The sequence below is a fragment of the Entelurus aequoreus genome, linkage group LG10 (assembly GCF_033978785.1).
Source record: "Entelurus aequoreus isolate RoL-2023_Sb linkage group LG10, RoL_Eaeq_v1.1, whole genome shotgun sequence".
Classification (NCBI taxonomy): Eukaryota; Metazoa; Chordata; class Actinopteri; order Syngnathiformes; family Syngnathidae; genus Entelurus; species Entelurus aequoreus.
In genome coordinates, this window is record NC_084740.1 from 60,512,967 (window position 1) to 60,538,097 (window position 25,131).

The window sequence follows — 25,131 nt, forward strand, 5'->3', positions numbered from 1 at the left end:
CCTTTCTCTGGCACAGACAGAGCTATCACAGACCTAAAAGGCAGCCCACACAAACACACATTCTATGGGATATGTTCACCCAGCGCCTCTTTTGTCACTCACAAAAGGCCTGAGCGGTCGGCTTTTCATTCGGCGTTGAGCAAACAGCTGAATTTCATGTTGGCTACTGCATGATAAGTGATAGGACAGTGGATGGCTTACCATCGCAGGACATTTTCTGTATCAAACGACACTTTGGATGACATTTTCAGCATGGAAATGCCATATACCACAAGTCTGACACCCGTGTTTATAGCTATTCTTTGCATCTTTAGAAGAGCAACTTTGTTGCTGGAAAGGTGTTGAGTGTCACATTTTAAAACAGCAAGGGGAGCCAAGAGGGGGGCTTCAGCTGGTGCTCTAAATGTTTCAGCAAGGTTCTCAATATAGGAGCCATCGAAAGAGTGTCAACTGGACATCCAGAACTATTCGGCTCCTCTTGGATGTCAGTTTTTTGTCTCACAATCTCTGCTGGGGAAGCTTGCCACCAGCCACCAGTGCTGTGTGTAAAGATGATCCATTAATATGGTGTCTCTGACAAGAGCCAATGATATTACTGGGATCACCTTAAAGGCCTACTGAAAGCCACTACTAGCGACCACGCAGTCTGATAGTTTATATATCAATGATGAAATCTTAACATTGCAACACATACCAATACGGCCGGGTTAACTTATAAAGTGACATTTAAAACTTCCCGGGAAATATCCGTCTGAAACGTCATCATACCGTATGATGACGTGTGCGTGTGACGAAGTCCGAGTAACGGAAGTTATGGTACCCCGTAGAATCCTATACAAAAAGCTCTGTTTTCATTTCATAATTCCACAGTATTCTGGACATCTTTTGCAATTTGTTTAATGAACAATGAAGGCTGCAAAGAAGACAGTTGTAGGTGGGATCGGTGTATTAGCAGCGGACTACAGCAACACAACCAGGAGGACTTTGTTGGAGCGCTAGCCGTGCTAGCCGCCGACCTCACCTTGACTTCCTACGTCTCCGGGCCGCCAAACGCATCGGGTGAAGTCCTTCGTCCTTCTGCCGATCGCTGGAACGCAGGTGAGCACGGGTGTTGATGAGCAAATGAGGGCTGGCTGGCGTAGGTGGAGAGCTAATGTTTTTAGCATAGCTCTGTGAGGTCCCGTTGCTAAGTTAGCTTCAATGGCGTCGTTAGCACAGCATTGTTAACCTTCGCCAGCCTAGAAAGCATTAACCGTGTATTTACATGTCCACGGTTTAATAGTATTGTTGATTTTCTATCTATCCTTCCAGTCAGGGGTTTATTTTTTTGTTTCTATATGCAGTTAAAGCACGATGCTATCACGTTAGCTCGTAGCTAAAGCATTTCGCCGATGTATTGTCGTGGAGATAAAAGGCACTGAATGTCCATTTCGCGTTCTCGACTCTCATTTTCAAGAGGATATAGTATCCGAGGTGGTTTAAAATACAAATCCGTGATCCACAATAGAAAAAGGAGAGTGTGGAATCCAATGAGCCAGCTTGTACCTAAGTTACGGTCAGAGCGAAAAAAGATACGTCCATCACTGCCTCTCAAGTCCTTCACTGTAACGTTCCTCATCTACGAATCTTTCATCCTCGCTCAAATTAATGGGGTAATCATCACTTTCTCTGTCCGAATCTCTCTTGCTCCATTGTAAACAACGGGGAATTGTGAGGAATACTAGCTCCTGCGACGTCACGCTACTTCCGGTACAGGCAAGGCTTTTTTTTTTATCAGCGAGCAAAAGTTGCGAACTTTATAGTCGATTTTCTCTACTAAATCCTTTCAGCAAAAATATGGCAATATCGCGAAATGATCAAGTATGACACATAGAATGGATCTGCTATTCCCGTTTAAATTTAAAAAAATCATTTTAGTAGGCCTTTAAAAATAATACTTTTATTCCATCCAACCCTGTTGGTAATCATTGTAGTCTCATTTTGATGTGACGTTTAAATGTGTAGTGAAGCCCCTCTTGTCATTATATAAACAAACACTAAAGATATTTGACCAAAAACCAATGAAGCATCATCACTGCCATATTACCCACAAATATAACATGATGAGTTTTGATAATTTAATACATTTCTCATTTTTAAAAGCTATTTTTAAGTGTCTTAATGGATTAGCCCCTGGTGTGATGTGTAAAGAAATACAAATGTACAGTAGTGAAGGTGTGCAGACTGGAGCTGCAGAGTGAAAAGGTGCCGGACCACTCTGGGTCAGTCTGCATTCTCAGTGAAGACCTCACATCTGTGGAAGTCTTTGCCACTGGAGTTAAAGTCACAGTCCGATATTAAACTTTTCTCCCCAAAACTGAAAAAGTGGCTTAAGGAAAATCAGAAGTGTGAGCACTAGAACTGGGTGTAGTAATGGCACAAATGGGGTCAATTATTTTTAATCTGATATGTTTTTCACTTTTCTCAACTTTGAAAAAAAAGCCTAACCAGGGACGAGAGTTGCAAATTAGCCTGTGGCTAGAAGTCTTAAGTACTTTGACATCGGTTCTTTTTTGTAAGGGGCGTCAGAAGTTGGCAGACCCGTCAGTGATCCTGTTCTGTCTCCCTGTAATGTTTGATCTTGAATGGGATTGTGCTGAAAATCCAAATTTCCCCTCGGGGATTATTAAAGTATATCTGATTCTGATTCTAATTCTCATTACCTATGGATAGCAATTAGGGATGTCCGATAATGGCTTTTTGCCGATATCCGATATGCCGATATTGTCCAACTCTTTAATTACCGATACCGATATCAACCGATACCGATATCAACCGATATATACAGTCGTGGAATTAACACATTATTATGCCTAATTTGGACAACCAGGTATGGTGAAGATAAGGTACTTTTTAAAAAAATGAATCAAATAAAATAAGATAAATAAATTAAAAATATTTTCTTGAATAAAAAAGAAAGTAAAACAATATAAAAACAGTTACATAGAAACTAGTAATTAATGAAAATTTGTAAAATTAACTGTTAAAGGTTAGTATTATTAGTGGACCAGCAGCACGCACAATCATGTGTGCTTACGGACTGCATCCCTTGCAGACTGTATTGATATATATTGATATATAATGTAGGAACCAGAATATTAATAACAGAAAGAAACAACCCTTTTGTGTGAATGAATGTGAATGGGGGAGGGAGGTTTTTTGGCTTGGTGCACTAATTGTAAGTGTATCTTATGTTTTTTATGTGGATTTAATTTAAAAAAAAACAAAAAAAAAACCAAAAAAAAAAAAAAAACGATACTGATAATAAAAAAAACTATACCGATAATTTCCGATATTACATTTTAACCCATTTATCGGCCGATAATATCGGCAGACCGATATTATCGGACATCTCTAATAGCAATGTTTAATTATACGGTCCTTGTCAAATAAATAAAACAATTTAATTAATGAAAACATTTTATTTCAACAGTCTCTCTGAAAATGACGGAATATAATATTCACAGTGCTTTTGCTTCCGGCCCACAGAGGAAAAGTACACGCTGACCTCGGCGTAGTTAAGCTAACCATCCTCATTTCAATGAAGAATCTTTCACTGCGGGAAGAGTTATGGAGCCGCAACGGAGGGAGTACTTGGCAGTGCTAAGAATGAAATAGTGGAGACCAAATGTGATTTTAAATAAATAGCCAGCAAAGATGCCAAAAAGCTCTCGAAACAAAGTTATGAGATATTCAGCTTGATTAACTTTCACATACTGTAGGAAAATATGTAAAAAAAACAAAAACAGAATCTCTGTTTAGATCTTAGCAAGAGTTAGAGTTTTAAGCAACAATAAGTCACAGTTTAGGTATGGAAAAAAACATTTAAATGAAGAACAAAGTGCTAATATTAGTAGTGGGTATCTAACTGTAAATACTGGATACATTCTTATGGAAGTGCTTTTTCTAATTATAATAGTACACATACTTTACTATTCAATTGTAGAGTATTGGAGTTGAGTTGGCATGCATACAACTTGATACATCACAACATGCATGCATACAACATGATACATCACACATGAATGCATACAACATGACACATCACACATGCATGCATACAACATGACGCATCACACATGCATGCATACAACATGATGCATCACACATGCATGCATACACCACGATACATCACACATGCATGCATACAACATGATACATCACACATGCATGCATACAACATGATGCATCACACATGCATGCATACAACATGACGCATCACTCATGCATGTATACAACATGACGCATCACACATGCATGCATACAACATGACGCATCACACATGCATGCATACAACATGATGCATCACACATGCATGCATACAACATGATACATCACACATGCATGCATACAACATGATACATCACACATGCATGCATACAACACGATACATCACACATGCATGCATACAACATGACACATCACTCATGCATGCATACAACATGACACATCACTCATGCATGCATACAACATGACACATCACTCATGCATGCATACAACATGATACATCACACATGCATGCATACAACATGACACATCACACATGCATGCATACAACATGATGCATCACACATGCATGCATACAACATGATACATCACACATGCATGCATACAACATGACGCATCACACATGCATGCATACAACATGATGCATCACACATGCATGCATACAGCATGATACATCACACATGCATGCATACAGCATGATGCATCACACATGCATGCATACAACATGACACATCACTCATGCATGTACACAACATGATACATCACACATGCATGCATACAACATGACGCATCACACATGCATGCATAAAACATGATGCATCACACATGCATGCATACACCATGATGCATCACACATGCATGCATACAACATGATACATCACACATGCATGCATACAACATGATACATCACACATGCATGCATACAACATGATACATCACACATGCATGCATACAACATGATGCATCACACATGCATGCATACAACATGATGCATCACACATGCATGCATACAACATGACACATCACACATGCATGCATACAACATGATGCATCACAATTTCCAGTTTCTCTATTCAACATGTTGGAAAAGGGGTAGGAAGAAGCAGAGCTTATTTAGTCCTACCCCTTTTCCTTTACATAGCAGTTGCTAACACTTTTGTTCACTTTCTGTTTTCAATTTATTCACAATATACTCCATAAGTAATAACATTAAAAATAATTGCATAATAATTAGTGAAGTAAGTTATATTTCATATGGTGAGATAAATAAGATTATCTACAAAATGAATGGATGGATGAAATAAATTTAGAAAGTTTATCATGGTTCTTCTTCTTCTAAGAAACAAAAAAAACAATGAAAGTTTCAAATGTACATGGCTTGTATATACTGTATTTTTCGGAGTATAAGTCGCACCGGCCGAAAATGCATAACAAAGAAGGAAAAAAACATATATAAGTCGCACTGGAGTATAAGTCGCATTTTTGGGGGAAATGTATTTGATAAAAGCCAACACCAAGAATAGACATTTGAAAGGCAATTTAAAATAAATCAAGAATAGTGAACAACAGGCTGAATAAGTGTACGTTATATGAGGCATAAATAACCAACTGGTATGTTAACGTAACATATTATGGTAAGAGTCATTCAAATAACTATAACATATAGAACATGCTATACGTTTACCAAACAATCTGTCACTCCTAATCGCTAAATCCCATGAAATCTTATACGTCTAGTCTCTTACGTGAATGACATCAATAATATTATTTGATATTTGACGCTAATGTGTTAATCATTTCACACATAAGTCGCTCCTGAGTGTAAGTCGCACCCCCGGCCAAACTATGAAAACAAACTGCGACTTATAGTCCGAAAAATACGGTATGCATTTTCATGAAAGGAATAAAAAGAAATGATGATGAAAAATGATGATGATAATGACTTTATGTATATTTGTTTACTTTATTGCACACATTATTTTATTTACTTTTTTTTTTAATGTACAGTATCTTGATTTGATAATTATAATCTGTTACTTTTTGCTTGAATGTTGTGGCCTCCACCTATCTAGTAAAAAAGAGAAATGACATTGTATTTGTAGACATTTTTAGTGATCTACCTGGTTCTAATTCTCCTGTGCTTTAATATTGATTGTGCTGTCAGGTAGGACAAACTGACTTGCGTTTAGAAAGGAAGCAGTTGAGAAGAAGTATATCAATTATTTTCTGAAGGGAGAGGGGAGGGAAGCTATGAATGAAAGAGCTACGGGGGCCAAAGGTGCTGCGTATAGCACCAACAGTTGTCAGCCTCACAATGAGCACGGCTGAAAAGCCAATCTCATATTGCAGCCTGAGAGGCTACCTTGCACTAACGGGCTGCCTTCCCATGGAAGCACTCAATGGGCAGAGGAAAAAAAGAAAAAGCAGTGTGACAACAAAGTGATGTCACCCCTCCACTGGGGCACTGAACCCTGACTGTGTACACTTCAAGGCCCATTTGCAATCACACAAAGCCAAAAACCGACCACGGTGGTGCGTGAGGGGAGACGCACAAACAATAATCGCACTGGTTGTCGGGCGCCTTTGTCCTTTTTACACAACACAAGCGGGACCTGGGAGGTATTGTTTAGGAGAATAAGCGTGTGTGCCGTCGGCGAGATGATACGCACCACTTCCTCGTCGGACAGCTCCCGTCCCTGGATGCTGCTGCTGTCTCGCACGGCCTGTTGGTGCCTCTTGCCCTTGGTGTGGCTGAACAGGTGCACCTCTGAGGTGATCTGCAAACACAAACACAGTGGTCAGAGGTCACTGCCGAGGACACAATGGAGACCGAGGCAGGAAAGGGTCATCAGAGCCCCACGGGATGCTGGTGAAATTATATACCACTTGGTTTTTTTTTGCCAATAGGACACGACCTGCCACCAGTCAACCTCTGAGAGAAAGGAAAACTAAATAGGTTTGCTACACAAGCCTAGAAAAAGATGGATTTAAATTTGCATTTATCATCGCAACAAGTACATAAAGTAAGGCCATCAAATGAATAACATATTTAACTTGATTGACCAAAATTCTCAAATGGATCATGATTACCGTATTTTTCAGGCTACAAGGCGCACTTAAAATCCTTTTGATTTCTCAAAACTCGACAGTGCGCCTTAACTCGGTGCGCCTAATGTACGGAATAATTCTGGTTGTGCTTACCAACCTCGAAGCTATTTTATTTGGTACATGGTGAAATGATAAGTGTGACCAGTAGATGGCAATCACACATAAGAGATATGTGTAGACTGCAATATGACTCAAGTAAACAACACCAAAATGTTATATGTTCCATTGAAGATATAGAACATTACACACGGCGCTCAAAAATCTATCAATATGTTTTAGTAGGACTTTGGTGAGCTATGAAGCCACACCGCTTGATGGATTGTACTGTGTTTCAACATAAGAGTATTATTATGGTGTGTATAAGGTAAGACATTATCTGGCGTTTTGTTTCACAATATTATGCAAAGGAAACTTTTCTTACCTTCTGGTACCTGCTGATATGTATTTGGGATCTGCATAAGTCTTGAAAAATTACGCGAATCCGCCCTTGTAGTCCGTGCCGACACCGTAGTTGATAAGCTTCTTCTTTTTCTCTATCTTCTTGTTATGGGACATTCATCCTCCGCTGTTGCCATTTCTAATATAAAGTAGTGTAAAGTTCTTACTTATGTCTGTCAGTAAACTCGCCATAAAAGCACTAAAACCTACCGGTGTAGTGAGTTTACATTATTCACCCAAGGAACTTTAGTTATTACAGAGTTCTGGTTGGACGGTTTTTCACAGGACACATTTCGGGCGTTGTTTTTGCACTAGTGAGCCACGGATGAGGAGATGCTGCTCCGTTATTGATTGAAGTAAAGTCTGAACGTCATTAAAACAATTAGCTCCATCTTTTCACACTTCTTCCACTCCCGTCCCAGTCCTTGCACGCTACACCGCTCGTCGGCGGTCACTCGAAACGAGTATGACTGTCCTCCGTAGGGTCTTAGGGTGGATTCCCTATATGGAGGACGCCTGTGCGTGGAATCTTTTAATGTGGGGAGACTGGTGCACGGTCAGCCACCACACAGTCCTTGGCATTGAGCGGGCCAGGGTCCAGTGGCATGGAAACCAAGACGACTGGGGACCCGTCTTTGCTGCAGCCTTCATCCGCCTTCCCAGCCGTTGTGGTGCATTCCGCTGCCGCCATCTTCCGCCTGGTCCACCGTTGAGGCGGTTTTCACTATTCGCCCATAGCTGGGGTTATTTACCCATAGCTGGGACAGGGGTTGACTGGGCACCAGGGCATGTCCACACACCGGTGGGCCTGCATGCCCCGTCTCTGGGGCCCCCTGCTGCTCCGAGATCCCGTACAACTTAGCCTGGAACCGCGAGGTTCCAGTTACCGTGTGTGGCCACGAGGAGGCATGTACGAGTCTTGACAAAGGAGAGGCTATGTACCGGCTGAGGAGGCTTATGCACTCGGCTCCTCTTTTCGCCCTCTGAGACAGAGGGCTAGCCGGCGGCACTAGCTGAAAGCAATAAGTATCAGGCAGAAGCAACATGCAGCATAGCAAGCAAAAGCGGCATGCAGCATGCACTAACTACAGGTACTACTACTCCAAGGCTACTGCACTAGACGCATCACATCGCCCTGTGCGATGTTTTCTGCACACACACCGCTACAACAAAGATGACGAGGAGAAGACGCTGTCGAAGTGGAGGCACGTAAATAAGACCGCCCACAAAACGGCACATCCTGAAGAGACTGTCAGAAAGCGACTTGAAGATGATGTGTAAAACATCATCTATGCAACATTTTGAGCAAAGAACCACCATTACATGTTATGTAGACCACAAGGAAGTCTTTTACATTTAGAAATAAATCATAATATGACCCCTTTAATGCGCTCTATAATCCGGTGCGCCTTTTGTATGAATAGACCTGCTCATCGGCAGTGCGCCTCATAATCCGGTGCGCCCTATGGCCCAAAAAATACGGTAATTTTGTTTGTCTGCTTCTAGCTATTTCTACTTTGTGCCTTATTTAGTTAGCTCTTTGCATGGCTCCCCCCTTTGTGACTTTTTTGTCCCTTCTGCGTTGTGTGAGCAGATTATTCATTATTAAAGACTTTATTGATCTTACAAGCAACCATGTCCTTGCATGCTGGGGTAAGTCAAACCAAGTCATAGCAGGACGTGACAGTTCTTCTTTCATAACAGAGAGGTGTGGCTTACCATGATGCGGATTGGCTACAGTACAAACATTTTCACACAATTATATAGTTTGTTTTGACAGCCCTATAGGGTTGTCCCGATACCAATATTTTGGTACCGGTACCAAAATGTATGTCGATACTTTTCTAAATAAAGGGGACCACAAAAAATGGCATTAAAAAATCTTAGGGTACATTAAACATATGTTTATTATTGCAATTCAGTCCTTAAATAAAATAGTGAACATACAAGACAACTTGTCTTTTAGTAGTAAGTAAACAAACAAAGACTCCTAATTAGTCTGCTGACATATGCACTGGTTTAAATGTAACTTAGATATTGGGTTTCACTATGTAAAGCGCTTTGAGTCACTAGAGAAAAGCGCTATATAAATATAATTCACTCACAGTAACATATTGTGTCATTTATCATTCTAGTATTTTGTCAAAATTATGAAGGACAAGAGGTAGAAAATTAATTATTAATCCACTTGTTCATTTACTGTTAATATCTGATTATTTTCTGTTTCAACATGTTCTATCTACACTTCTGTTCAAACGTAATAATCACTTATTCTTCTCTTCTTTGGATACTTTACATTTGCTTTAGATGATACCACAAATTTGGGTATCGATCTGATGCCAAGTAGTTACAGGATCATACAATGGTCATAATTTAAGTCCTCACGTGTCCAGGGACGTGGACACATGCTTTTTTAAACATAATACACATTTTAAAAAATACTAAAAAAGATTTTGTGGAGCTAAAAAAATATCGATGTAATCATAGTAGTATCGACTAGATACGCTCTTGTACTTGGTATCATTACAGTGGATGTCAGGTGTAGATCCACCCATGGCGTTTGTTTACATTGTGACGCCGGTGAGCTATTGTATCCTCCTACGGTGTGTAGTGAAGCATGTTTAGCTTTTCCTGGTCCTCCAGTGATAATGATACGTGTAGAAACTTACTTTATTTGTCGCCATGGAGACCTGGATTAGTGATTTAGAAGTAGCTAAAACACTGCAAAATGCTGATGGACATAAGCTGCCAACTAGCTAGCCATGTCTTAAAGCACCTCTTCCTGAGGGTGTTTCAGTGTTATAACTTCACCTTTATCTTTACTTTTTACAGCAAAATGCGGCCATTTTCCCTTTTCTGTCTACACGCTGTGTCTGCTTGTAAGTACTTTGTGTGTGCGCGCTGCCGAACATGCTCCTCTGCTCGTAAAACCATCAATGTCATGATGTGATGACGACGCGCCGTCATGCCCGCTAAAAAAATGGAGGGGCCGGGGGGACCGGTACTTTTTAGAGGCGATATTGTATCGAATATGATTAATTAGTTTGGCGATACTATAATAGTACCGGTATACTGCACAAACCTAATATAAAGTAAAGACTAATTGTGACTTAAATTAAATCTTGAACAAAGCAATGATAGTGTTCTTTGTTTCAAGTAAAGAAGACTGGGTCTATCTACACTTACAAGTAAAGTCTGGCTAGACTAAAGAGCAGGTGTACCAGTCTGTGGACTACACTTTGGTTTATGATACTTTGTGTCTTTGGTCATTAAATTGAGTGCTTTTTCCTGTTGACTCTCTCATGATCCCTTGTGTCAGATGTTACACAAAGGTCATTCGTCAGTTCAACAAAATTCACTCCGAGCCCTTTGTTTAGTTGGCGCTGGTTTCACATGTCAAGATGCTCCACGATTGTTGCCATGGTAGCCAGCCAAGCTTCTTCACATATTAAATGTGGTTGTATGAAACTTGAGAGAAAAGGTTCCAATACAAGGATAATTAAAGATATAGATTGTAAATAAAAAGGTAGTATTTACTCAAAGTTCAATGCACCTACCACAACGCCGCAAAGTGAGCACTGCTTCTTGCGTTCGTATGGCGTCAGCTTGGGGGCGTAGTCTGTGTTTGCGTGCCGGCCGCTGCTGAGCTCAGCCGCCTTCTCCTTCCTCTGCTCGATTTGCTCCATATGCCTGCGGCTGCTCTCGTCGTGCTGTGGAAATGCAAACAGAAAGTGAGGGGTCGTATGAGAAACAGGGAGGCTTGTGGTGTCTATTGTGGAAGTGTACAAACTTACCTTCATTTGGATTTTCTTCTGCAACTCTTCCATGGCCTCCTGCTGAGCTGCACTCAGCGCCGCCAGACGCTCCTCTCGGTCTCTTCAGACACAACCCGGAAAATATGTGTACATTAGGGTTGTCTCGGTACCAAAATTTTGGAACCGGTACCAAAATGTATTTAGATATTTCCATCCATCCATTTTCTACCGCTTATTCCCTTCGGGGTCGCTGGAGCCTATCTCAGCTACAATCGGTCGGAAGGCGGGGTACACCCTGGACAAGTCGCCACCTCATCGCAGGGCCAACACAGATAGACAGACAACATTCACACTCACATTCACACACTAGGGCCAATTTTAGTGTTGCCAATCAACCTATCCCCAAGTGCATGTCTATTTGACTTTTCTAAATAAAGGGGACCACAATTTTTTTTATTATTGGTGATGTATGGCTTAGATAGCTGCTCGGCCATGGAAACTCATTCCCTGAAGCTCTCTGCGTACTGTACAGGCATGTGATTTGACCACAATGAAAAAGACTGAAAAAACTTCCGGGGGTCTGGCGGACGAAGGCCCCCAGCCAGGTCCAGGGCGGTGCCCTGGTGGGGGGACAGAGGGGCAACGCCCCCCGAAGCTCCTGGTTTTTCACCAATTTAACATGCTAAAATTAACAAAGACAGCACCATTTGAAGAAAATATTTTAGTGTTTAAAGACATGAAAACATCATTAATAGAACATGCATAACCCAATGATCCTAATGAATCACTGTATATGGTTCAGTCCCAACAGTATTTAGTCACTAATATTTACATCTTGTGTCCATTTCACATCCACAGGTGTCACATTGATCAGTGTTATTATCTACACTTTATTTACAGTATTACCACATTACTTCAGTTCATGTAATGTAATGTAAACATTTCATTCTTTTCGCTAAAATAGCATATACATTTATGAAAATAATTAAACATGTTTAGTATTGTTTACTCATATTTGAAATTAGGAAATAATAATAATGTGAGTACACTGACATATTGCATGAAACAAGTGTGAAAATATTTACCTTCAAGATTGTTACACCACTGACAATAGTTTCAACAGACTACATAAGAACTTAATATTACAAAATAGTATTATATGCAAATTTATTTCAAATAAATTGTTAACTGGAATCAATAATGCGACTCTTTGAATTTCTGTAATTTCATAATATATTTTCATGTGGCTTTTTATTTTTAGAAAAACCCATTTATATTTCGCTAAGCAATAATTGGTTAATATAAAAAAAAACGTGCGTATTTCGCAAGCAAATATTTTTTAGCTTCCCTCATTATTAACAACCCTGTCTGCAACTGAAGGGGGTTGTTTGGGTGGATCTTTCCTCTCCATGTCTACGGCAGTTGTCGATGTAAACAAAGGATGAAGTCCGTAAGGTTTGCTCACTTTCGGTTGACGTCCAAAAGTACCAGCTAGTGAAAAGTTTGTTTTCCTTGCTTCAAGTTGTTTCATATGTTTTTGGCGTTTCGCATGTACTTCCAAAGCCTTGAAACCTCGTGATCCATAGTCAATATTATCATGACACCACGTGCACAAAACCTTTCCGGGACGATCGATTTTCCGAATAAAATCACCGAACAAAGTCGTAACTTTCTTCTTCCCAACAGTATCAGTGATTTCCCTTTCCATCCAGTCCCATCGAAACTTATTTTTGACATGTTTATCAATTTCTTTTACTCGTAAAGCGTCCTTTCTCTCGAGAACCGACATCGTTTACATATGGAAAATGGCCGTAATAACCATTATGAATGATGACGTTATTAATGTCATCATTCATAAAAGATGTCCTGATTGGTCACAAGGAACATATCGACCAATCAACTACGGCGTAATATAAACTACGTCTCGAATCTTGATTTAGGGTCAGGAAAAAAAACGGAAAAACGGGAGATTTTTTTTTTTTCCCACCGAGATTAAAAAAGACGGAATTCCGACTTTAGACGGAAAAATCACATGCCTGGTACTGTATGTGGGCTAATTGGAAGGTCACATGAAGTTTGGAGCTCTGTAGCAACTGACTGTGCAGAAAGCCGTCCACCTCTTTGGATTATGCGCTCCGGCATCTGCTGTCCCCTCTCTGTCAGTTTACGTGGCTGAGTTGCTGTTGTTCCCAAACTTCTAAATTTTTTTAAAATAAAGCCGACAGTTGAGTTTTGGAATATTTAGGAGCGTGGAAATTTCACGGCTGGATTTGTTGCACAGGTGGCATCCTATGACAGTTCCATGCTGGAAATCACTTTAAACTTACTTTATTTGCCACCAGGGAGGCCAGGATTAGTGATTTAGAAGTAGCTAAAACACTGCTGATTGCGGATGGACATTAGCCGCTAGCTAGCTAGCCATGTCTTAAAGCACCTCTTCCTGAGGGTGTTTCAGTGTTATAACTTCACCTTTACCTTTAGTTTTAAAGCCAAAATGCGTCCATTCTCCCTTTTCTGTCTACACGCTGTGTCTGCTTGTAAGTACTCTGTGTGTGCGCGCTGCCGAACATGCTCCTCTGCTCGTAAAACCAGCAATGTCTTTTCAAACGGAGTATAGTACAGTTTTTGATTCATTAGTTAAAGTACCAATGATAGTCACACACACACTAGGTGTAGCGAAATTATTCTCTGCATTTGACCCATCACCCTTGATCACCCCCTGGGAGGTAAGGGGAGCAGTGAGCAGCAGCGGTGGCCGCGCCCGGGAATCATTTTTGGTGATTTAACCCCCAATTCCAACCCTTGATGCTGAGTGCCAAGCAGGGAGGTAATGGCTCCCATTTTTATAGTCTTTGGTATGACTCGGCCAGGGTTTGAACTCACAACCTACCTAGGCCACTGAGTACCGCGATACTGTACTAGTACTGGTATGCCGTACACGACTAGTGTACATGTGATATATACGCATGTGGTGTTATGCTAGGTAAAACTACTAACCTGGCTCTCTCCCTTGCTGCATCTTCTCTTGCTTTCTCTTTTTCCTGCCGCTGCTGTTCGATTCGAGCCTCCTGCTCCTTGCGCCGCATTAAAAGCTCCTCCAAACGTGCCTGACGCTCTGCTTCAAGTGCTCGCTTGCGTTCCTGCCAAAGGTAAGAAGAAGTAGAGTGACTTGCATTAGGGTAAATCAAAATCAAACGATATGTAAAGAAACAGTTTTTGCTTGCACCTGCACAGCTTCATCCCTCGCCTGCTTCTCCTCTTGTCTCCTCTGCCTCTCCTCTTGAAGCTCATTGAGGCGTTGCTCATATTCATTTAACTTCGCCAAGGCGTCGTGTCTCTTGTTCTGTGCTTCTAGAGTGTTGATGAATGCTATTTCGTTGACCTAGGTGCAACATGAGATGAAAAAGTACACAAATACAATGTCAGGGAAACGTGGAGGTGTGCCTGTTTGTATTGTACAAAACCCAAAAGCAGTGAAGTTGTCATGTTGTGTAAATGGTAAATAAAAAGAGAATACAATGATTTGCTAATCCTTTTCAACTTATATTGAATTGAATAGACTGCAAAGACAAGATATTTCATGTTCACACTTAGAAACTTGATATTTTTTGCAAATAATCATTAATTTAGAATTTAATGGCAGAAACACATTGCAAATAAGTTGTCACAGGGGCATTTTTACCACTGTGTTACATGGCCTTTCCTTTTAACAACACTCAGTAAAGGTTTGGGAACTGAGGAGACACATTTTTGAAGTGGAATTCTTTCCCATTCATGCTTGATGTACAGCTTAAGTTGTTCAACAGTCCGGGGGTCTCTGTTATGCTATTTTAGGCTTCATAATGCGCCACACATTTTCAATGGGAGACAGGTCTGGACTACAGGCAGGCCAGTCTAGTACCCACACTCTTTCATTAACACGTGGCTTGGCATTGTCTTGCTGAAATAAGCAGGGGCGTCCATGATAACGTTGCCTGGATGGCAACATATGTTGCTCCAAAAGCTGTATGTACCTTTCAGCATTAACTTACATTAAAGATCTCCTGGACCAACCCACCAGGTCCAGGCTTGGTCGTTGCCTTAGATCGGACAACCAGATGACCCTGAAGGTCCCACGGTCAAACCTAGTGACAAAGGGAGACCATGCTTTCTCAGTGATGGCACCTAGGCTATGGAATAAGCTCCCTCTGAATATTAAGTCCGCCACCACTCTGGACTCTTTTAGAGCACAGCTTAAAACTCACCTCTTTACCGCAGATTACTTTTGATTTGTGTGTTCATTTTGAGTCTTAAATGTTTAGTTTAGATTCCTTTGTGTGTCTCAGTCTCTGTTTCTGTTTTTTTTTTGTTTCTCCACTCGGGCTGATGTAACAGTTGGTTGGGGCGCGCATAATAAATGAAAATAACAAAATAACAATTAACGGTGCCTTCACAGAAGTGTAAGTTACCCATGCCTTGGGCACTAATACACCCCCATACCATCACGAATGCTGGCTTTTACACTTTGTGTCTGTAACAATCCGGATGGTTCTTTTCCTCTTGGTTCCGGAGGACACGACGTCCACATTTTTCAAAAACAATGTGAAATGTGGACTCGTCAGACCACAGAACACTTTTCCACTTTGCATCAGTCCATCTTAGATGAGCTCGGGCCTAGTGAAGCCGGCAGCGTTTCTGGGTGTTGTTGATAAATGGCTTTGGCTTTGCCTATTAGAGTTTTAACTTGCACTTAGAGATGTAGCAACTAACTGTAGTTTCTGACAGTGGTTTTCTGAAGTGTTCCTGAGCCCATGTGGTGATATCCTTTACACACTGATGTCGCTTTGTGATGCAGTACCGCCTGAGGGATCCAAGGTCAGTAATATCATGGCTTACGTGCAGTGATTTCTCCAGATTCTCTGAACCTGTTGATATTACGGACCGTAGATGGAGAAATCTCAAAATTCCTTGCAATAGCTGGTTGAGAAATGTTGTTCTTAAACTGTTGGACAACTTGCTCAGGCATTTGTTGACAAAGTGGTGACCCTCGCCCCATCCTTGTTTGTGAATGACTGAGCATTTCATGAAAGCTGCTTTTATACCCAATCATGGCACCTACCTGTTCCCAATTAGCCTTTTCACCTGTGGGATGTTCCAAATAAGTGTTTCTCAGTCCTTTTGCCAGCTTTTTTGAAACATGGTGCAGGCATCAAATTCCAAATGAGCTACCATTTACACAACGTGGCAACTTCACTGCTTTTGGGTTTTGTATAAAAACAAAGTGCCCTGACTCCTAACCTTGGCCTCTTCCTCCTGAGCCTTCTTCACAATGGCTTGGAGTTGCAGCTCTCTCTTGAACTCGGCATGCAACAGCTTCTCCTCCATCATCCTCCTGCGTTGCTCCAACAGCTCCTCCTTCCATTTCCTCACCTCTTTTTCCTGCAGAAATGAAGCATTGCGTACCAAAATAATTTACAGGAGATTCATAAAGGCCTACTGAAAGCCACTACTACCGACCACGCAGTCTGATAGTTTATACATCAATGATGAAATCTTAACATTGCAACACATGCCAATACGGCCGGGTTAGATTAGTAAAGTGCAATTTAAAATTTCCCGCAAAATATCCTGCTGAAAACGTCTCGGTATGATGACGTTTGCGCGTGACGTCACGGATTGTAGCGGACATTTTGGGACACCATTGTGGCCAGCTATTAAGTCGTCTGTTTTCATCGCAAAATTCCACAGTATTCTGGACATCTGTGTTGGTGAATCTTTTGCAATTTGTTTAATGAACAATGGAGATAGCAAAGAAGAAAGCTGTAGGTGGGAAGCGGTGTATTAGCGGCCGGCTGCAGCAACACAAACACGTAGCCAGTGTTTCATTGTTTACATTCCCGAACGATGACAGTCAAGCTTTACCATTGGCCTGTGGAGAACTGGGACAACAGAGACTCTTACCAGGAGGACTTTGAGTTGGATACGCATGCTTGTGGAGATGGGACAACAGAGACTCTTACCAGGAGGACTTTGAGTTGGTTACGCGGGTACCGTGAGTATGCAGCTGCGGCTTCCAAACATTTGATCGCTTGCCCGTACGTGCGTGCCGCTATGTGCATGTCACGTACGTAACTTTGGGGAAATATATGTGCTGTATGAACTTTGCGGAGGTGAACGGTACTTTGGGCTGTGGGATTGAGTGTGTTGTGCGGGTGTTTGATTTGTATTGGCGGGTTATATGGACGGGAGGGGGGAGGTGTTTGTTATGCGGGATTAATTTGTGGCATATTAAATATAAGCCTGGTTGTGTTGTGGCTAATAGAGTATATATATGTCTTGTGTTTATTTACTGTTGTAGTCATTCCCAGCTGAATATCAGGTCCCACCCGCCTCTCACAGCATCTTCCCTATCTGAATCGCTTCCACTGCCCTCTAGTCCTTCACTCTCACTTTCCTCATCCACAAATCTTTCATCCTCGCTCAAATTAATGGGGAAACCGTCGCTTTCTCGGTCCGAATCGCTCTGGCCATGATTGTAAACAATGTGCAGATGTGAGGCGCTCCACAACCTGTGACGTCACGCTACTTCCGGTACAGGCAAGGCTTTTTTTATCAGCGACCAAAAGTTGAGAACTTTATCGTCGATGTTCTCTACTAAATCCTTTCAGCAAAAATATGGCAATATCGCGAAATGATCATGTATGACACAGAATGCATCTGCTATCCCCGTTTAAATAAGAAAATCTCATTTCAGTAGGTCTTTAAGCTGCTGCTAAATCACCCAATTTCTCTTCTTTCCAGTTTGTATATAGGGATAAATGCCAATACATCCCAAGTAGGTGTGTGGTTTATGACATACTCGCCAAGGCGTGGTGAACAGAAACAAAGTTTAGAAAGTTGACTTTGGCAAGAGTTCATCTATCCATGCAGCCAGGAGATTATACCATTTAGTGATTGTATCGGGCCATGTACTGACAGAACCTCTTGTTAGGAGCCAGTCTGGGCTACGCTGGCACCGAGTCCCTTTAGTGGGGGCTATCATTCCATCAACATCTTTTTACTCACCCTTTCTAAAAGTTTCTGCAGTTTGAGCGTCTTTTCATCCCTTAGTTTGTCTCGCAGTTGCTGCGCCTTCAGCTGTTTCTCCTCATGTTTTTTCTTTGACTCTGCAATGGTCCTGTGTGACGTAAGAAAGTATGTAAGTATCACGTAAGAAAGTATGTAAGTATGACCATATAGCATTCTTCTTTTTAGGTTGGCTTCTAAAGGCGCCACATGTAGCTCAGGGCTGCCAGGGATAGGCTTCGTGGCCTGCTGAGGCACTTTGAGTGGGGGGTCGGACGCAATAAATTGGCCTTTGGCTCTCTGGCAGGCGGGTTAAATGCTTGTCAAAATAAGGTGAAGGGCCTGCAAATGACCTAGGGCTGGACGATTATGGCAACAATAATAATCACCATTATTGTGTGAATGCTCCATGCATTTTCTACACCAAAATTCATCCATTTTTTCTTCTTCTCCAGATTTTGGTGCGCTCTACCTTCCACATTTTTCATCCAAACTTCAAACTGTTCAGCCTAATCGGGAATCGCAGGCTTTCCCTTGACAAATTCCAAAAATTCCCAAATTTCCCAGAATATTTTTCCCCATTCAAAATGAATTGGACATTTTTCAAACTTCCATTTCCACATTTTTCAACCGATTCAAACCGTTCCACCTTCAACATATTCCACTTATCCTGGAAATTCAAACTATCATTTTTCAAAGTTAAAAGAAATTCCATGAATTCCCAGAAATCCCGTTTTTTCAAACCTTTTTTGGCGACTACTCCTTCCACATTTTTCAACCCACTTCAACCGTTCCACCGTCAAAACATTTCTCTTAATCAGGACACAAATTAAGTTGTTTTTAGAACTGGAAAAAGTCCCAGCTTTCCTGAAATTCCAGGAATTCCATAATACCATTTCTCAATTAAAATGTTTACTATTTCAACATTTCTTGACCGATTTGAAATATTCCAACACCAACCATTTCAACTCATTCACATTGTTCAGCATTTTCAAAATAATCCTGCTTTTCCCAAAATTTCCAGGGAGTTTCGATTGAAATGAATGGGACATTTTTCCAAGTTGAACAATTCCCACATTTTTTTACCTATTCGAACCATTCTAACGTCAACACATTCCACTCATCCTGGACGTTCAAACTAACAATTTCCCAAGTTCCAAACTAAATTACGGTTTTCTTGGAAATTCAAAATCTTCAACATTCAAATCATTCCAACATTCAAACTATTCTTACATTCATACTACATTCTGTCAGCATTTCAGTTCAACTTCAGCATTGGAGCATTCACACGCAGTTCCTTCAGGAATTGCCTCATCTAGTTTTTATTGGTATTGTAATCACTATTAATTACACAATTATTCATTAACTTGAAGACACAAGTATTTATTGTACCACAAAAACTGAAATTGAAATAGTTTTTAAAAACCTGGATATAAGTTAGTAAGTAAATAAACCACAACAAGTAAAATAAAAGCAGTAGCAATAACACCTACTCAGTGGCCTAGTGGTTTGAGTGTCCGCCCTGAGATCGGTAGGTTGTGAGTTCAAACCCCAGCCGGGTCATACCAAAGACTATAAAAATGGGACCCATTACCTCCCTGCTTGGCACTCAGCATCAAGGGTTGGAATTGGGGGTTAAATCACCAAAAATGATTCCCGGGCGCGGCTACGCTTCTGCCCACTGCTCCCCTCACCTCCCAGGGGGTGATCAAGGGGATGGGTCAAATGCAGCAAATTTCACCACACCTAGTGTGTGTGTGACAATCATTGGTACTTTAACATTTAAACAATAGCAATATAAAAACAATACAATTCAGTTTTCCAGTTAGTTTTTAATTCAGTTTTTTATCTTTTACACTTATTTTACCACCATAAAGAGTGTGCTTTTTGAGTCAAATAGAATTTCATAAAATGATAATTAAATGCAAAAACCTTCATATTTATTGGTGTGAACATCTTTGAACAATTTTAACCAATTTTTTTAAGTCAAAGCATAATAAATGTGTTAATGTATCAATACGTGCTTTAAGTACATTATACTTGTGTAAGGTAGTTTTTTGAAACCTTTATTTTGTTAGTGCAGTCAGACTGGATGTGGTGCACCTCGCTATTATTATGAAGGGTGGGGGGTGGGGGGGGGGAGTGTGCTGTGCTGAGTAAAGAGGTGACTTGAGGCTGTAGAACAAATAATAGCAAGCCTCTCATGCCCCACAAAAAACCCAGACTGTCACTTTCACCCGCTCAGCTCCCTGGTACACGGACCAGCTCAGGGTCATGAAAAGGTCGTGCCGTGCCCTGGATTGTGCAAGTAAAACATCTATCTTGACGGTGCATAAGTCGGCCTTCCGGGAACATCAACATTCATAAGCAAAAGCTCTTTCAATAAGCAGGTGCGTCTACTATTCATCAATTACCAACATAAACACAGGAATTTCTAAAAAACTATTTTCTACTGTAAACCATTCCCCTTTAACCACAATTACCCTCATATCACAAACTGCTACCTTTTCCTTGACTATTTTACATCGAAAATTGACAATATCCGCTCGTCTCTCACATCTCTGCACAGCTTCATCACCCGCAACGTAGCAGGAGGTCGAGAAGATGATCCGTACTTCAAAGCCACCCACTTGCTCCCTGATCCCATTCCCTCTCCTCTCTGCTCAAAAGTCACAACCAATGAATGAACGAACCCTCTCCTACAGTCCCCACTGCTCTTATCAAACCCCTTCTGAAAAAACTCAACCCTTGATCCCAAACAACTTTCAAATGACCAATCTCTAACCTCCCATTCATATCCAAAACTCTCGAAACGGTCATCTCCTCTCAGCTCCGCAATCATCTCAAAACTAACAGTCTATAAGAAAAATTCCAATCTAGTTTCCGTCCCTTCCACAGCACAGAAACAGTTCTCATCAGAGTAACTAGCTATGTCTTCTGACTCCGGTTCCACATTCTTCTCCACCTCTCTGCTGCGTTGGACACTATGGACCACCACATCCTCCTATACCGTCTCCAGCACTTCACCGGCCATTCCGACACTGCCTTTTACCGGTTCCGTTCCTACTGTCCTCACACCGTCACCTGTGAGTCCGCCAGGGCTCCGTACTCGGTCCAACCCTCTTCATCATCTACATGCTGCCCCTCGTCAGTAGCCTGGAATTAATGTCCACTGCTAACATCAAAGTGTTAACTTTTTTTTGTGCTAATTTTACGCTTTTTTGTCTAATTCCGTAGCCATACACCTTACAGTCATATCACTTGGCATTTGAAACATGCTAACTGTATGCATGTTTACATTAGCATGCTAGCATGCGAACGTTAAAGTGCTAGCTTTTTGAGCTAATTTTGCAACCGTTTACCCTAGAGTCATATAACTTTATATGTGACACTTGTTAACAGCTAGCATGCTAGCATACTAACATTTAGACATTTGAGGGACAGCAGAGCTCATACTCCAGACTCCTTCAGTTTCGTTCCCACAGTGTTCAATTCAATCAGTATGTATTATATACTATATTTATATTATGAAAATATTACATATGTTATCATTTATATTGCTACTATGGAACATTTTTAGTTTACTTTATACCTGCATTACGCTTTCCATCCTTTGTAACTAAACTACTGTGTGGAACAATTTCCCTTGTGGATCAATAAAGTTTGTCTAAGTCTAAGTATATCCCAAACTTCTAGTAGACATGCTCTTTTTTTCACTTATTTGCTCCTCAAGTGTTTACAAGCTCCAGAATTTGCATGCATGTTGCGCAGCCCATAATCAGTTTTTTTTATATTTTCATAATCGTGAGAAAAATGGAATTTAAATGTGATGTGTCCAGCCCTAAAATGAGCAGGTGTCACCAACCTTTTTGAAACCAAGAGCTACTTCTTGAGTACTGATTAATGCGAAGGGCTACCAGTTTGATACACACTTAAAAAAATTGCTAGAAATAGCCAATTTGCTCAATTTACCTTTAACTCTATGTTATTATTAATAATTAATGATATTTACACTTAATTGAACGGTTTAAAAGAGGAGAAAACACAAAAAAAAATGACAATTAAATTTTGAAACATAGTTTATCTTCAATTTCGACTCTTTAAAATTCAAAATTCAACCGAAAAAAAGGAGAAAAACTAACTAATTTGAATCTTTTTGAAAAAATTAAAAAAATAATTTATGGAACATCATTAGTAATTTTTCCTGATTAAGATTGATTTTAGAATTTTGATGACATGTTTTAAATAGATTAAAATCCAATCTGCACTTTGTTAGAATATATAACAAATTGGACCAAGCTATATTTCTAACAAATCATTATTTCTTCTAGATTTTCCAGAACAAATTTTTTAAAAGAAATTCAAAATACTTTGAAAAAAGATTTAAATTTGATTCTACAGATTTTCTAGATTTGCCAGAATAATTTTTTTGAATTTTAATCATAATAAGTTTGAAGAAATATTTCACAAATATTCTTCGTCGAAAAAACAGAAGCTAAATTGAAGAATTAAATTAAAATGTATTTATTATTCTTTACAATAAAAAAAATTAAAATTACTTGAACATTGATTTAAATTGTTAGGAAAGAAGAGGAAGGAATTTAAAAGGTAAAAAGGTATATGTGTTTAAAAATCCTAAAATAATTTTTAAGGTTGTATTTTTTATCTAAAATTGTCTTTCTGAAAGTTATAAGAAGCAAAGTAAAAAAAATAATGATTTTATTTAAACAAGTGAAGACCAAGTCTTTAAAATATTTTCTTGGATTTTCAAATTCTATTTGAGTTTTGTCTCTCTTAGAATTAAAAATGTAGAGCAAAGCGAGACCAGCTTTCTAGTAAATAAATAACTTTTAAAAAAATAGAGGCAGCTCACTGGTAAGTGCTGCTATTTGAGCTATTTTTAGAACAGGCCAGCGGGCTACTCATCTGGTCCTTACGGGCTATCTGGTGCCCGCGGGTACCGCGTTGGTTACCCCTGCCATACAATGACAAAGTCTACTGTACCTTTTGCGAGATGGCGAAGACAATTTTTCATGCATGTGGATTCCATGTCCGGGAGGTCGAGCAGGTTCTTCCTCCACCATGTCGCCCCATGAGGTACTCTGACGCCATGCCTCTCTCGCTATAAAAAGGAGAATACATTTCTGAAGCATTTGAAACCAAAACTCCTTTAAAATTGGAAAATCATACCATCATAGTCTGCTAGCATCTCACTCCACTCCATATTGGGTCCACATCCTCCATTGGCAATGCTAGGCTGTAGGTTATATTTATAAAAGGTAAACAAAGAATAAAGACACATCTTTAAAGACTCAAATGTCTCTAACCGGGAAGTCATTGTCATTATCCGTGTCCAGATCGTTGTTCTCTGCTTGTATCTCTCGAGTCAACTGCTCTTCCTCTGCTATGGCACTGGCGATGGCTTCCTCGTTGGCCTTCTCCAGTCGGTCTGCCAACTCCTCTTTCTTGGCCAGGACCTCTGCAATGGACTGAGGCTGGACACAAGACGCAAAGGTCACCTCACTCCCAGATACAGCATGTCACACATCAAATCCAGTGTTAGAGAAACACCAAGAGTCTATGCCAGTGGGTCTGTATTAATGATTTGTCCAGATTGACATAGCAAGTAACACCAGATCAACGTAATCACACTTTGGTCAAAAAGATCACAAGTGAGGAAGCATTCCACAGTCATGCAGGACATTTGCTGTGAGGGTGAAGAGATGGTGGAAGGAGGCAACTAACTTGCTTTTTTGACAAGAATAAGGGTCATGGATTGGGTTTGAGATTGCATCTCTTCTATGAAGCATGCCATGATGTACAAAACCCAAAAGCAGTGAAGTTGGCACGTTGTGTGAATGGTAAATAAAAAGAGAATACAATGATTTGCAAATCCTTTTCAACTTATATTCAATTGAATTGACAGCAAAGACAAGATATTTAATGTTCACACTAAGAAACTTCTTTTTTTTTTTTTTCCAAATAATCATGAACTTAGAATTTAATGGCAGCAACACATTGCAAAAAGTCGTCAGAGGGGCCTATTTACCACTGTGTTACATGGCCTTTCCTTTTAACAACACTCAGTAAAGGTTTGGGAACTGAGGAGACACATTTTTGAAGTGGAATTATTTCCCATTCTTGTTTGATGTACAGCTTAAGTTGTTCAACAGTCTCCCTTCTCATATTTTAGGCTTCATATTGCACGACACATTTTCAATGGGAGACAGGTCTGGACTACAGGCAGGCCAGTCTAGTACCCGCACTCTTTTACTACAAAGCCACGCTCATTTAACACGTGGCTTGGCATTGTCTTGCTGAAATAAGCAGGGGCGTCCATGATAACATTGCTTGGATGGCAACATATGTTGCTCCAAAAGCTGTATGTGCCTTCACAGATGTGTAAGTTACCCATGCCTTGGCCACTAATACACCCCCATACCATCACAGATCCTGGCTTTTACACTTTGCGCCTAAAACAGTCTGGGTGGCTCTTTTCCTCTTTGGTCCAGAGGACACGACGTCCACAGCTTCCAAAAACAATTTGAAATGTGGACTCGTCAGACCACAGAACACTTTTCCACGTTGCATCAGTCCATCTTAGATGAGCTCGGCCCCAGCGAAGCGTTTCTGGGTGTTGTTGATAAATGGCTTTGGCTTTACATAGTAGAGTTTTAACTTGCACTTACAGATGTAGCGACCAACTGTAGTTACTGACAGTGGTTTTCTGAAGTGTTCC

The 25,131-nt window shown here is 40.5% G+C and overlaps 1 protein-coding gene across 4 annotated transcripts in view; it reads right to left on the reverse strand.

The window, feature by feature from the left end:
- Window positions 1-25,131, reverse strand: part of scaper (S-phase cyclin A-associated protein in the ER) — a 148,997-nt gene that overhangs the window by 91,179 nt on the left and 32,687 nt on the right. For all 4 annotated transcript variants that reach the window (XM_062061329.1, XM_062061331.1, XM_062061328.1 and 1 more), the window contains 10 exons: window positions 23,720-23,887; window positions 23,583-23,649; window positions 23,397-23,514; window positions 18,393-18,504; window positions 16,626-16,766; window positions 14,575-14,730; window positions 14,346-14,488; window positions 11,388-11,469; window positions 11,151-11,303; window positions 6,717-6,824 (listed from right to left, as the gene is read on the reverse strand). In XM_062061329.1, coding sequence (XP_061917313.1) covers window positions 6,717-6,824; window positions 11,151-11,303; window positions 11,388-11,469; window positions 14,346-14,488; window positions 14,575-14,730; window positions 16,626-16,766; window positions 18,393-18,504; window positions 23,397-23,514; window positions 23,583-23,649; window positions 23,720-23,887 — 1,248 coding nt within the window. The remainder of the gene's footprint in view (window positions 1-6,716; window positions 6,825-11,150; window positions 11,304-11,387; window positions 11,470-14,345; window positions 14,489-14,574; window positions 14,731-16,625; window positions 16,767-18,392; window positions 18,505-23,396; window positions 23,515-23,582; window positions 23,650-23,719; window positions 23,888-25,131) is intronic.